The 16102-nt window shown below is 35.7% G+C and overlaps 1 protein-coding gene across 1 annotated transcript in view; it reads right to left on the reverse strand.

Annotated features, from left to right (window-relative positions):
* itpr2 (inositol 1,4,5-trisphosphate receptor, type 2) overlaps positions 1–14854 on the reverse strand; it is an 82976-nt gene extending 68122 nt beyond the window's left edge. Inside the window, exons 1-5 of the mRNA XM_059506657.1 lie at positions 14465–14854; positions 6580–6650; positions 2421–2536; positions 2195–2281; positions 1241–1399 (exon numbers count right to left, since the gene is read on the reverse strand). Of these exons, the coding sequence (XP_059362640.1) occupies positions 1241–1399; positions 2195–2281; positions 2421–2536; positions 6580–6650; positions 14465–14556 (525 nt within the window). The 5' untranslated portion in view covers positions 14557–14854. The remainder of the gene's footprint in view (positions 1–1240; positions 1400–2194; positions 2282–2420; positions 2537–6579; positions 6651–14464) is intronic.
* Positions 14855–16102: the final 1248 nt, after the last annotated feature.

A 16102-nucleotide genomic window follows, 5' to 3' on the forward strand; every position in this document is an offset into this window, starting at 1 on the left:
GTTTTAGACAGATTTATACTTGACCCCATGAAATCTGAAACCAGATTTTATGCTAGTTATACTAAGTAAAGGAGTCAACGGTGTTAAAGCAAATAAAAACAATGCCACTGATCCCAAATCATTTTATTCCATTAATAATAATAATTGACTAAATAATCATTTGTATGTCAATGAAGTTGTTCATGTGTAAATTATTTACCTTTTAGATGCTTTCAATACATCAGTATTAAATGTTTTCATAATGTGTATGCAAATGTAAGTAAATGCACGTGTGGTAGATACTTAAAATATTGTACATAAAATATTGTACATAAATACATAAAATACTGAAATAAAATTTTCAAAATACCTTAACTAGTGTTAAGTTTAGGATATGAAGGAAAAAAAAGAACTTAATTGAGTTAACGGAACAATGAAAATGTGTAAATTACAGTGACAATGAATGAAGAAACTATTTGTACATCAGCTATTAATTTGCAATGAAACAATGTATTTACATTGTTTCAACAATTTATAAACTATGAATTAACTATAGTTAGATGTATATATATTTTAATACTGTATTCACATAATAATGTTACCAACAAAATAAGGGTCATTGTATATTAAGAAAGAAAAGTACATTGTCACATGGAAAGAAACCTGCACTTGTCAAGCTTTCTCATGGGGTCATTAAATAGCATATACTAATGAAAAATGAAAGAGATCTTGTTTATACACACAGATATATCATCCATTGCATGCTTAAAGAGCTAGTGTAAATGCAGAGTTTGTGAAGACATCACACACACAACCAATCTCACCCAGAACACAAGCCACTGATGCCAACAGTGAATATGAACCGGCTTGGATTACATTTTATAGTTCTATTCTGATTTGGAAACTATTTACATACTAGAACTGATTGTATTTTTAATAGTTCAAGACTGTAACAGGCAGTTAGGGTTGCATGTTACATGCATGTTAACATGCTGCATAGTTCTCTGTGTACACACACACAGCATGCGCCAAATATATTATATACCTTCATGATTCAGTTGCTGAGATGAAAACAAGAGGAGAGACCAGATGAGGTAACAGCAAATGTTAATATAACGATGAGAGGTGATTAGCTTTTTAAAATAACGATGCAGTAATTTCTTCACTGCATGTTTAAAAAAAGAAAATCATGATAAAAGTCAGAATCTAAACACAGTGATTGTTTCTGAAGTGTTTGTTGCGTTAGTAGAGTAAAGCTTACATTGTCTCCTTCGCTGCGTAGCTTCCAAAAAGGTTGGATGTAGAACCAGGAGCCCTCGTTTCCTGAATGGTCCAGAGACACACGCATGGCGTTCTTCTCTAGCAGGGCCGGAAGACGCTTATTCACTGTCAGGTACTTATTACTCTTAATATGGAGAAGCTGAAAATATAAAGACAGTTTATTACATACATTATGACTCAAAAATTTGTGCTCTATAGGATTTTTTTTTTGAGCAATGCATTCAACTGATCAAAAGCGACAGTAAAGACATTTACATATTACCAAAATAAAAAATAAAAAAACCTACGGTATTTCTAATTAATGCTGTTCTTTTGACATTTCTATTCATCCAATAATCCTGAAAAAATGTATTACAGTTTCTACAAAAATATTAATATTACACATTTCTTTAGTACCAAATGAGCATATTAGAATGATTATGAGTAAAATAAACTGCAATATAGACCAGTCATAATTCAGAAGTTAAGAGTCTGGCTCTGTGAGACTATACTCTGATACTAAACTGAAACTTTCAGTTTATTATCAGATGCTAGAAATACATAGCTAATTTCAAATCATGCCTTTGAAAGAAAAACACAAGGCCACACACACACACACACACACACACTAATTTCAGTCAAGTCAATAGCCTTGAAGCCAACTGCAAAACTCAAACAAAGAGGCATGTTTGGTCAGATATGTTTGGCAAAATGTCAGTCAGCGTGGTTTTTGTATAAGCCCATAGAAACACTTAAAGTGACCAATCAAACATTAATTTTTCTCTATCGGTTCTGGAGCTGTATATCACCCACACTGTCAAACGCCTCTTTGGCCCTTGAGCGGGGCACTGGCAGCCTTGGCAACAGTGTGAAAACAAACAGAACGTTCTTGATGTCCAACCAAAAGTGTAAAAAACAAACATTTGTTGATAAGAAGAGGGAAGCTCAACTGTACCTGTATAACCCGACTATATTTGACAACCTCTCCCAACAATTTCTTGTTCTCAGTGTCATTTTGTTTCTGCTCCAGTTCTGCTGCATGCTGCAAAACATAGTAGAAAGCACAGAAATCTATAATTAGCGATCCTTAAATGCAGAATATTAGAATTCTATTGCATAATCAGTGATGTTAAAAAACTAAGATGCATATCCACTGTGAGCATGCAGTGTTATAAGGGCACCTGTAATTTCTTGAAGAGATCTCCCTGTGTGTTGTTCCCATGTTTACCCTGTTTTGCCTTCCAGAACTGTCTCTGTGCAGAGTACCTATTCATAGGACACACCTTGAAGAGACAATCTAGAAGACAAAAAGAAAAACAATTAAGAATTTTAGATTTTTTTTTTTATACATGCTTTATGCAAATCTTTTTTTTAAATCATAATATATATTTCTATATAAAAATATGTATGTGTGCATATACATACTTTTAATTATAAAATAACAAGAAATTTACACTAACATTTTAACATTTGACAGACTGTGTCTTTGAGCCAAATAAAAGGACAGCACTGACAAACACAAATCTGTCATTTTTACTTGCAAACCAAACAGTTCCAGGATTTCCCCTTGATGTGAATGTACTGTGCACAAACAAAATAGTTTGAAGAAGACAAATTCAAATACACTTCCTCAAACGTCCCTTTTGGCAAATGGACAACTGAGTAAATCCAACTGAGTCAGAGTTCATTTATTAATTGAGCATATATATGGGGTTAAGGTCTGTTGAGTTTGCTGGCCAGTCAAAGCACGCCAACACCATGGTCATTTAATGAACTTTTGGTTCTTTTTGCAGTGTGGGCAGGTGCCAAGTCCTGCTGGAAAATGAAATGCAGCATCTTCAAAAAGCTGGTCAGCAGAAGGAAGCATGAAATGCTCCAAAATTTCTTGGTAAACCAGTGCAGTGACTTTTGTTTTCAAAAAACACAATGGACCAACACCAGTAGATGACATTGCACCCCAAATCATCACAGACCATGGAAACTTAACACTGGACATCAAGCAACTTGGGTTATGGGCTTCTCCACCCTTCCTCCAGACTCTAGGACCTTGGTTTCAAAAGGAAATGCAAAACTTGCTCTCATCTGAAAATAGCACTTTGGACCACTGGGCTACAGTCCAGTTCTTCTTCTCCTTAGCCCAGGTAAGACGTCTCTGACATTGTCTGTGGTTCAGGAGTGGCTTAACATACGACAGGAATACACAAACTGTAGCCAAATTTCTTGACACGTCTGTATGCCTTGACCCCAGCCTCAGTCCATTCCTTGTGAAGTTCACTCAAATTCTTGAATCAATTTAGCTTGACAATCTTCATAATGCTGCGGTTCTCTCGGTTGTGCATCTTCTTCTTCCACACTTTTTCCTTCCACTCAACTTTTTGTTAACATGCTTGGATACAGCACTCTGTGAACAGCCAGCTTCTTTGGCAATGAATGTTTGTGGCTTACCCTCCTTGTGAAGGGTGTCAATGATTGTCTTCTGGACAACTGTCAGCAGTCTTCCTCATGATTGTGTAGCCTAGTGAACCAAACTGAGAGTCCATTTTGAAGGCTCAGGAAACCTTTTCAGGTGTTATGAGTTGATTAGCTGATTGGCATGTAACCATATTCTGATTTGTTGAGATGGTGAATTGGTGGGTTTTTGTTAAATGTGAGCCAAAATCATCACAATTAAAAGAACCAAAGACTTAAACTACTTCAGTCTGTGTGCACTGAATTTATTTAATACACAAGTTTCACAATTTGAGTTGAATTACTGAAATAAATGAACTTTTCCACGACATTCTAATTCATTGAGATGCACCTGTACCGTGATATAAAAACACCTGCAGGGGTTTTTGATTTTGAAACGTGCAGTGCTCATGTTTATTCAATTAAGTCAAAGGCTTTTGGAAAATATATTTATGGTGCTCAGTTTTGGTATTGTGGCGGCCCGCCACAAATAAATCAATGTATAGGAAAATCACCAAGTACACAAAAAGCACAAGTTATCACATGTGCGTTGTTCCAAAGCACAGGAAGCTTGTATTGACTTGTACAGCCCTTTGGAGCAAGTGTTTCAACCTTATACAGTCTATGGGTTCAACAAAGACCTCCAGCACAAGAGGAAAATAAGAGTTTACACTTGCTGCTATTTCTGATTCTCCAAATTGCACTTGAGGAACAACACTGTTTATCCACCTCAGCTTACAGTTCTAGTCATTAGGCAACAGCCAAGGCACCCTACTGAGATCTCACTATAAAGCAGAAGATGTGGGGCTGTGACAGACTGCGTGGCCTTGGCGAGAGCAAAGATTCAGTGTGTAGGAGGCTGCTACTGCTCAAGGGCTGAGTAATTAATCAGTGGCTGAGCAGGTGTTAAGAAACACACAGAAAACTACAGCTACATATTTATTTTGCCCGTTGTTGGGATTTCTTTTTGCCTGCCACTTTTTATTGGTACTACAATGCTGGGGAGTAACTAAGCAAAAGTAGCGACACTAGCTTAACTACATTTTTCATTAGCATGCATCTCAAGTTTTTCAAAACTGCTTTACAAGCTACTTCTTCCACCAACTAATGTAGTAGCTTGTAACACAGCTATTACTTGACTGTAGTTTAACTACTTTAATTATGAATAAGTTGTAGCTTAATAAGCTAATTTTAAATTAGCTCCCAACACTGTTATATCCATGACAACAGTCCATTCCCAGATTGCATGTAGTAATCGGCCCAAGCTCGGCTGCCCTGCGGCGCCTCCAGCTCAGACTTGGCATCGGCACCATTCCTGTTCACCGTAACTGGCCCGAGTCTGTCTGTAGAGTCTGGGCCACTTCTGGAAATGACTCTGCTCTCTCATAGATGGTTACATTAATATAGCAATAATTAACATAAAACTGTTTTAAACCTGACTTAAGACCTTTACGGTTTCCTATAATGTTAACTACACGTTTAATGGCGTGAATTTGTCAAAAACTAAATATCTGATATAAAATGTAAAAACAAATAACCAAAAAGAAAAAATTAAAAGTGCTTTTTAGGACAGAACATTCCCTAATATTTATAAACAATAGCCTTTCTATATTTACGTAACGCAGCTGGTCAATCTTTTATATGCTTGTATGTATTTTGCACGCGCTTCCTTTGCGCTCTCAGGTGATTCATTCACCTTCACTCGCGCAGTGTGGGTGGAGTCTCATACTTGTGCTCGTGATTGCAGTCCGTCATGTTTTTGCGGTTTGGATGCAAACAAAACAATGGATTAAGATCACCAGATTAAGATCACCAGATTAAGATGTGGAAAGACATGTTATTCCACCACAACCATAACTCCTGACCGATTTGAAAATGGGCAACAACCAAGGAAAAGTACTCATTGTTTCACTTAAACATAATCCGTGGTAATAGTTGTAAATGATTAGATAAAGTACAAAATGTGTTTAATTTTAAAACTTTGCCATTTACTAATGTGTTGTTCAAAACACCAAGTTTTGGTGTCTCTTTACGATAAGGTATCATTAGTAAATGTTGAAATTAACATTAAATTATTTATCAAAGCAAAACATTTGTTACAATATGCATTAATCTTTGATACTGTTATAAAATTATATTGTTCTTTGTAAGTTCATGTTAGCTCTGATCCATTAAATAATGTCAACAGGCACAACTTTTGTTCTTAATGTATTAGTAAATGTTGAAATTAACTAGGTTAATACCTTAACTACAGTTAACTAAGGTTAATATTAAGTATTTGCCATGTTAGGTCATGTTAGATAGGTAGCTAATGTTAACAAATGAAACCTTATTGTAAATTGTAATATGTCACCTGAGTTTATTGTTTATACTAGTTTAATTTTAGTATCCAAGTATAAATAAATGCAAAGGTAATTTTGCTAATGTTATGTTTTATATATACTTTCTATATAACTTCTGGTTTATTTTATTTATTTATTTATTTTGCTGTGATTGCATAGTATTGTTAATAAATTGTTGTGTAAATAAATTGCGTATCAATTTTAAATTAAAGATTAGTGAACAGTAAGTAGAGATTAAAAATGAATCCGGGCCACATCCGGCGCGCTGTGCACTTTATTGTCAGGCCGATTCCAGCGTGGATGTGGCAGTGTCGGCTAGCTAACAGATGCCGCATGTGGCCCAATTGACTGGGGCCAGAATCGCCAGTGAGTCCACAGGCATCCGGCCCGAGTGCAGCAGACGAAGTCGGGCCGAGTGGTAAGTCTCCGGCAGGTGAGAATCTAACCGGAAGTGGCCCGAGTGTACTTTGCTATTTGGGTTGGCTAATAATGGTGCCAATATGTTAGCATTAGGTCATTTAATGTGATGAATCAAGTCGGACTAACTCACCTCTGAATTTTTTCGGTGGGTTTGTAAGATCCCCAGCCTCTGGTTGCACCACACATCTGTCATCCACCAACCTGAAGGAGAAAAATATGACAAAATATGAATTTATACATTAAAAGATTAGAAATTTTGAAAAAAAGTTCAAAGATATAGATGTTTTAAATTAATCCTTAGACAAGCAGCAAACATCAGATTTTTTTTAAAAATACAATTATGACCCTACCCAACAAGTTGTTTGGAAAATGTATGAAATTATAATAAATATTTTGTAAGCACCAAATCAGCATTTTACAATGACTTTTCTGAATCTGTGTCCAAATACACACATATTTGCTCACTTTTTCCCTTAATAACCAACTATGAGATACTCAGTTTGAATACAGTATGCATTTGTTGGAAATAGTCTCAATCACTTATGTTTTCTGAGGCACCTTGTTCAGCATGGCATGTCATGGCAAGATGCTATGTTATACATGTTAAACATGAAAAATTTTCACTATACTGAACAAATGGAACAGATTATATAACTTGCAGACAGCCACTATTAAAGATCACAATTGAAACCAAATCAAATGTGCAATTAATCAGTGCAAAATCTGTTTCTAAGCATGGCCTCTGTCCAGTGGTGGATGTACTGTAAAGCAGCAAATTAGTCCAGCATCATTTACTGAAGTCCCGCTGTGGACACTGACTGCTTTATGTGACTAATTATGAAAATGTCTTTCAAAACACAAGAAATGATACTCAGAGTATATCAAAGCAAACAGAGTTTACTCTCATGAAGGACTCAATTGCTTGTAATCCTAAAATCAACAAACTATTAAGCTCTGTTTGAATGCAGAGCATATTTGCCCACTCTATAGTCAATGCAAAACCACCCAGTTAAATTTAACTACACACTATCCTCGGTCGCTGTGACCACAGGCTCTCTTAACAGAGTAAAGCTATGTTGAAACCTTTCAGAAGACAATTTTCTTCAGTTTAAAGGAATAGTTGACCCAAAATTAACATCATCCTACCCTCAGTCCATTCAATATGTGGTCTGTTTCTTCATTAGAACACATTTGGGGATGTTTGCATGTTTGTAATAAAACTGCTTCTGACCAAAAAAATAAATAAATAAATAGGACATTCCCTGTTGCCCTCTCACATGCAGCTTTTTGCTTCACAAAATATCAATCATCAGTCATGTGGATTACTGTAAATTTTTATCAGTTGTTTGGACTCATTCTGACGGTACCCATTCACTGCATAGGGTCCATTGGAGAGTGAGTGATGTAATGCTAGATTTCACCAAAACTCATCTACATCTTGGATGGCACGAGGGTGAGTAAATTTCCAGCAAATTTTAAAGTTATTTCCTCAGTATTAATCAATGAACCAGAGATTTAAGAGCCAATTTAACTGAAACGCCTCTTTGTAAACATAAAGAGGCTTTTTGTGAAAGCCTGAACAAAGTTTAGATAGAGGAGGAAGCCTCTTTGTAGGCCTGATAACCACACCAACATTCAGGCTTTCCCCACTGCTGTAGTTCAAACTAAAAATAGGCAATTACTTATCAAGGGCAACTCATGGTTTTCTTAATGATAGCACTTGTATTAGCTTGGCTATCTTGTGAACACAGTTGCCTGAAAATAAATACTTCAGCAATAAAATGTAGAAGTTCACACTGCTGTGTTGAAGTGACCGGAGGAATGTGGGTGTGCAGTGCACAGACACTTAAAGGTCGCCTACATGTTGTTGACAGTAAAATAGAGTTGTTCTTACTACATGTTTGTTTAAACTGAATTCATGAATACTTATTTTGTGAAGGAAACCTAACCACTCAATGTGTTGTGTAAGGCATCAAGCAAATCTTTGTTCAATTATAGAAGACACAAAAAAGGAATGAATTGTGTAAGTTCACACTACATACACTACCACATTTAAAGGAAGTGCCACACATCACAGCATATGACAGAAAGGCCATTATCTGAGCAGTAGCATTACTTTGTAAATGTTACCCAAGAGCTGGGCAACAGCAGTGTTTCCCTCAAAATTTTTGCACCCCTTTGTACCTCAAATACCCTTTTGTCAACAACAAATAAGAAATGTGTTTCGTTTAAAATGACAAAAACATGAAATATGAAGTGAAACCCACCATTTATGTAAATGAAATGACTATGTAGCAGCACAGCATTTTTGTAAAAAATGTGTCATTACATAAGACCATAGAGTGTGGGGGAAAATTTTGTAGATTTAGAAAGAGTTCAGTGTTCACAAGCATTTTGATGCATTTCAACTTAATATTATGTATTATGTATTACTATGCTTTGTATTACTATGCTTTGAGACACTGGAAATGACAAATAATTTCAAAGCACAGAATAAACAGCACTGAACGTTATACATTAGAATTGTGAAAAAGAAGGAAGTGCGAATAAAGCGGGTAAAGAGTGCTGCTTCCTGAAATCTAATTCTGTCTTTTGCTGTTATAATGTATTGACAGCCATAATATGTTCAAATCACAAATACTGTTTTTAGGTTTAACAAAGCAATATTTTAAAATACCTTATGTGGTATGCATAGACTTTTTATAGGTTATAATGTGCAGGCTATTGAATTCTGTGGATGCACCATTCAACATTACAGTAAAAAGTAATTTCTCTTGAATGGAGTTGAAATTGCAAAGACCTGCCTTTCAGGTCTACATCATCAAGTAACAGCAAGTTTCCCAGTGATGTGTATTAAAGCTAAAACAAATTTACAATTCATATCTTTTTGCATGACACAATCTTCAAGGTCACAGAAAACTATGAAAGCTCTAAAAGATAAGTATGGGACATGTTATGCTATTTATATTAAATGCTTGCTTAGTAACAAGGTAAATGAGCAAATATCAGTTATCAATCCAAACAAATGTAAAAACCTTAATGTTTTATTTTTAAATCAGCAACCACTGAGCTACCAAACCGCCCCAAAAAGAGCCACTCTTCCGATTGATGATGACGAAGCCAAGTAAGTGCTGCAAATGGATATTTTCATAGTGACAAATTGCTTTATTGCTATAAATGACTATGCCAGCACACTTCCTCATCTTCCTGTGTATCTGTACAGCTGTATTAAACAAAAGGCATTAAGTACATTAATAGGATGTGTTTTAGAAGAGGGAGTAGAACAACAGCCCAGTTTTAAACGCTCATAAATGAGTAACAGAGGGCTTCTAGTTCTTTTTAAACTCTTTGACAGCCAGCAATCTTCAAAAGACACAATGAAGTACACCAAGTTAAACATGAACCAAATGCAAGCCTGGTCGGCAGTGTTCAAACATACTAATTATAGCTCCATTACTTGATGACATGAGGTAAAGGAGTTAGACCTTGTCCAAAGCAAATAATTGTGCCTTGCTTGCTACAAGCTAAGTATGTTATAACAAATCCTATTCTTTCACTTAAACATTTGTATTTTATATGGAAGAAACTGGGAGTAAGTCTTCACAGCCATGAACTGAGGCCTCTATAGAATGAACTGAGGGACCACCTCTCAAATGATGGTCATAAATGTTTATTATGTTGAATTTCAACCAATTAAGCTTCTTATCAGTCTTTTTCCTCTACTAGGGTTCTGCAGTACAACAAGTCCTTGGTACCTTAACAAAGAAAACCCCATTCAACTTCCATTATATCTCTACAAACCCATGCCAGCCTCTGGGAAATAATCCAAGAACGCCTTGTTTAGGTTCAGAAGAAAAGCTCTGGCAATGTTCGGTATGGAATGCAAGCAAATTACTAAATACTGCACAAGATACACTGCATCCTGACTACGAAGTTTGCAAAATATTAAGAAATAGGCAGTGCAACCATAAAAACTGTAGTTTGATTCATATGTGAAACATGTTTAAATGATGGCAATTTTCAGTTTTGTCGTTAATGGTTTAGAAGTTATAAATCCATTGTTCTATGGAGAAAATAATTGGAATTTTAACTTCTGAACCTGAATGTTGTAATCTACTGCAGTGTTTTGAGCTTCGAAGCTTCGGTAAATCAACACCAAATATTCAAAGTTCCAGAGGGATGGGCTGAACATATTATTCTTTTTAATAAGGGCAGGAATCTCTGTCTGTCTGTTTGCATTTTTATAATGGTGTTAACGGTTCATCCAATTGACTTCAAGCATGGCGGATGTGTAGCTGCTGACCCAAGGGAGTGCAGTGTCGCATTTTGGTGCAATATGGGCACGCGATGCATTCAGAAATACACTTTTAATAAACTACAGAAAAAAAGTGGCGCGCCTCCCTAGGACAGGGCTTATGCTCCAAGAACGGACACTGGACTAGTGATACAAAACACACAGGTCTGTTAAAAGCAATACTTCTAATATAGATAAAATTATTATTATTATGCTGGGCTACTGTAAGTTTTTTATGACTGCCGCATTGGCAAGTGTTTTCCAAGCAAATTAAGAGCACGTTTTTATCATGTGTAAAACTACTGATTAACATGGAGGATAAAATAAAACTTTTTTTTTTTTTTAACACCAACAATATAATATACTATATATACTATAATATACTATACTACTTACAGAACTGATTTTTCAAACTTGATGTGGTGTTGTGGTAGGCCAGTTTAAAATATCTGGCACACTGTTTTTGTCTTGTCTTCACGCAATTTAAAGTGCTCCCACGCAGCTGAGGTCTTCTGAATTTTTGTCTTCTCTTAGCTGTTTATTTGTCAAATAGCGTGCATCCACTTGGCTAGCTATGGAGAAACTTGAAAATTGAATGCCAACCCACCAAACGAATATTCAAATAATCAAATATTCTTGTCCAACCCTACTGTGCACACACTCTCAAATAAAAGTATAAAAGCGGTCACTGGGGTAGTACCTTTCAGAAAGGTAGGTACAGATATGTACCATACTAATAGGGTACTAATATGTATACTTTAGGAAGTAATTTCTACCTTTAAGGTACTTTAGGGTAATTACCCTTTTGAAAGGGTACCGCCCAAAATGATAGCTTTCATACTGTACCTTTGTTTCTGAGAGTGCAGTATAAACATGCACTGCAGAGACAGTAAGAGTAGTATGTTAATAACCTATAATCAACATACTCTGCCTGTAGGTCATATCGGACAATATATCTGGACAAACAAGTGCAAACAAAAGACAACAAAAACTGGAACATCAACTATGCACCACAACACTGAACATGCAGTCTGACAGCTCTCTTTGACACAAAGTCTGCTCAAACTGAACACCACAATTTTCAATGCAAGTGCACATTACTACAAATATGTGTAAATGAGCCTGCATTATGCTCCAAATAAAACCTAATCACTTATGTTTGAATCATAGCAAGAAAGTGAAAAACCACACATTACGATTTACAAACGCTGAAACTCCAAAACAACTAAACAGCTCTGTCGGGAATTGTGAAATGACCACAGCTGTAATCCCCCCCCATTGCAATGCCACAAATTTTTTTTTAAAGATTAGACACTGAAGCAAAGACATGTTGTACATATTTTGACCGCATTATTCTGAATGCCACAGAGTTGAATGCAACGGTGCACTGAAGCCTAATTTATTCTGCACCTTAATTGCTTGATGAGTCATTGCACAACAACGCAAAAGTGATTCAACGTGCGACCTGAAATGGAGCTGGGCGTTTCACCTCCATGTGGTTAGATTCATAATACTCAAGATGTGTTCCTACATGACCATATATATATATATATATATATATATATATATATATATATAAACACACAAACAAAAACTGCTTATTACACAGTGCAATCTCAGAAACTGTACAATTTTATTAGATTTGACATTAAAGAAATAGTTCATCCAAAAATTTGCTGAAAAATAATTTCACCCACAGGCCATCAAAGAAAGTAGATGGGTTTGTTTCTTCATCAGAACAGATTTAGAAAAATGTTGTATTACATCTCTTGCTCACTAATGGACCTTCTGCAGTGAATGGGTGCCGTCAGTAGCAGAGCACAGCTTTTCACATGACTATAAATGACTGACTGAAAGCATGGTTTACTTGTGGATGATGTTTTTACTCTCATTCTGATGGCACCAATTTACTGCAGAGTAGGGCTGCACAATTAATCGAAATTTAATCCCAAAGGAAATAAATCGTTAGGCAGAAGCTGCGATTGCCATGCATATCTTTCAGTGAAGCATGGTTCTGTGATCAGTAGTAAACCTCAATCCAAAGGCCAGAGGACACTCTCGCACTGAAATCCAAATTTTCCCCGAAGCAGAAATCCAAGAAATGCCTAGATGCAGCTGAATAAACAGATGATTTAACGGCTTTCATTGATTCGATATGAATAATAAAGACATGACTACACCAATACATGTTTTATCGAAATTCTTCATATTATAATTTTCATCATCATAAAGTGCATCTATAATGAAATGTGAATGACATAGCTTTTATTAAATATTGTGTGCCTTAATTCTTCTGTTTATGAAGCCATATCATCTCACAGAAGGATTTCAAACACTTGACTGCATTATGAAGTGAGTTTGGAGTTAAAACATTTTATTAAATGTGTCTTTTTTCAAGTTCTCTCAGATGGAGCAGCATTTACTACACATAGCAGTAGTTCACGGTCCGGAGAAGATACGCAAACAACTGTCATTATCGCAAATGATTTCATCAACTTCATAATCATACAATTATATCATCTGCGATTATGAACGCGATTTTTCATAGCTTGTCAGAGAACTATGGCTCTGTCTAGTAAATGCTGCTCCACCTGAAAGCAGGTGATGGAGATTTACTGATCCATTGTGGAGCAAGTGATGTAATGCTACATTTCTAAATTAAAATCACCTACATCTTGAATGGCCTGAGGGTTACTACATTTTCAACTTTTTATTTTTGGGTAATCCTTTAATAATTAAAGGTGCACTCAGTAAATTTGAATCTGAGTTTAGCTGGATCCTACTCATTCCAAAAGTACCAATTATCTTCATTTAGTTTGGATGGGTGATTGGCAGGCATCCTGGACCATACAGTTACCACTTATCCACTGGGGCTGGTGCCGGAGCTGGTGCTCTGCCAAGAATCTGCCAAGCACTTGTTCAGAACAGGATCGCATTTCCACTTCCAAACTGCATTCAGAGGTTCCCTTGTTCGAGATCAGTACGAGTCAAGGGCCGGTTCGGAACCTAGATCTGTAATCCAAGACTATTTTTCCAGCTCCAGTGGAAATGTGGTAAGTGTTAACTAAGACTCCATGCATGCAGCATGTGATTGTTGTTATAATGTAAAGAGCTCTATAAATTGAACATATTAATCTTGCTGTGATTATTAGTAATCAACCATTTGCATGACACATCAGGTCACATGATATCAAAAATGGTGCAATCCAAGTGGCAGTGACCTACTCCATGTAGATAAAATCAGCTTGTTGTGTTTTATTTTTATTTTTTTAGTAGACTAATATACTTGGAGTTTTTATTTCATGTGATGTAAATAACTGCAATGCTACTGCTGTTAATTTTTTCATGTAGGCTATAAAGCTTTTTAATTAGCAAACACCACTACATGCACCTTTAAATTGTGCCTACATTGCTATATTAGCGTCACTATGTAAACTAACTGAAAACTTTGCATTCCTGTTCAATGATTTGCATGCTTCTGAAGCAATGCTGTCACATTGCACCTCTGGCCTGCAGTGTGTGCTCAAATCACTTCCTACTTCCACTCAACAAACTTCTGACATGAGGAGGACAAAATATACATGAAACAGTATTGCATGTTTAATATTGTAACACTGGATTTTAGGAAACATATTAGCATCGACGTATCTGCACGCAATGTCTAACTGCCATGATTACTTACGTTTAAGACCAATATAATGAGCAATGGGAGGCAACTTACCCCAAAGTGCTGATGAAACCATTGACAGTTCCCTCCGCATACAGAGACACGATATCCCCAATGTGAAGGAAACAGGACCTGTGTTCCGACATATCTGCAAATGTTTGGTAGTTTTTCGGATACTTTAGACCCTCTGATCCAGCGCAATGTGTCCAGTCGACTCAGAGTCTCAAGCCACTTATTTCTTCGCTTTGACAGTAACACATTGTAATACAGCCGTCCAGAGAAGAGATGTGCTGAGCCCGTGACTTTTGAGTTGTGAATCCTCTAACTGTCGCGTTTCTTCATGTTTTCAACTTCTTCCTGTGAGACAAACGAGGCTTTTTCTCACCAATATGCCACTCGAGTGGGAGGAGACTCGCTCTCTGTCCCGTGAAATCAAGGAAGTGATGCTGTCCGTTTGTCTTAAATGCTGTGGTATGTTACTCAAAAAGTGAGAACGCGACTCGTGTGTTTGCGCATTTGTGCAGTCGTTTTTGCACTTGCGTAGGTGGTGCACAATTATACCGGAAGTTTGTCGTCAAACTTTTTTTTAAATTTTATTTTATGAATGAGTTTAAACAATACTGTTATTTTTTGTATAGGCTAATGTAAAACCAGTATTAAACCTTACTATTTAATATAAAATCTGCATTTCAGTGAATTGTCATCTAGCTATTTTTTGTTTGTTTGTTTAGCTTTTTTTATTATATATCAGTTCAGTTTAATGTTATTTATATAGAACATTTAAAAATAACCATGGTTGATCAAAGTGCTTAAAAAAGTTCAGTTATAGGATACATTAATTACACAAAAAAAGAAAAAGAAAAATACTACTTTAGAATCCCCTCTGCATTTTATGAATTGGTTCAGTTCTAAATATTTAATAAAGCAAATAGCCTAAAAAGCATAGAAATAAACGTTTGAATATATTATCCTATGTTTTAAAAAATGTACTCTTTGTGTTTGTCTGGTTGATCTACATTTAATGCATCTTTTGTGCTATTTGAAAAATCTAAGTCCCTTATAGAAAAATCTAAGTCCCCCCGACATTCGTCTGAATATTTTAAATGAGATAGTTTTGTGTAAACTTTATAAAACAGCCACTTGAAGGTCATATAACTTGTAAAAGTGTCTTTGAATAATCTATAGATCACCTTTGCATAATCACAGAAACAATTGTTTGCTTATCAGACATGAGCAAAGTTTTTATTTGTAACTTCTCGTGTAGGCCTACCTAAGAATAATGACAGAAATTACTGATTAATTGTAGTTAAAATAGCCTAATATTATTAATTGTAGTTAAAGTAGCCTAATATTACTGTTTAATTGATCTATTTAATATTTATTAAGGGTTTATTCAGTTTATTAGTTTACAAAGAAAGCCTATTGTCAAAATGTTACATGTGAAAATTATACATTGAGACGTTAGATGAGATGATATTGATGATAGAAATTCCCATTTATAAATAAACATATACAAATTCCTATATATTACAAATTTCACCACACATACATAGAACATCCTTATGCAGAATTTTGAATTTACAGTACAGAAATTATGTATATTGTACACCATATCAATGCATGACTTGTATGGACAACTGTTTTGCTGCTTTTTGTCTTTGCTGGAGATGGAGCCCATCCCATTCACTTTAG

This window comes from Carassius carassius, chromosome 23, assembly GCF_963082965.1.
Source record: "Carassius carassius chromosome 23, fCarCar2.1, whole genome shotgun sequence".
In the NCBI taxonomy this organism is placed as follows: domain Eukaryota; kingdom Metazoa; phylum Chordata; class Actinopteri; order Cypriniformes; family Cyprinidae; genus Carassius; species Carassius carassius.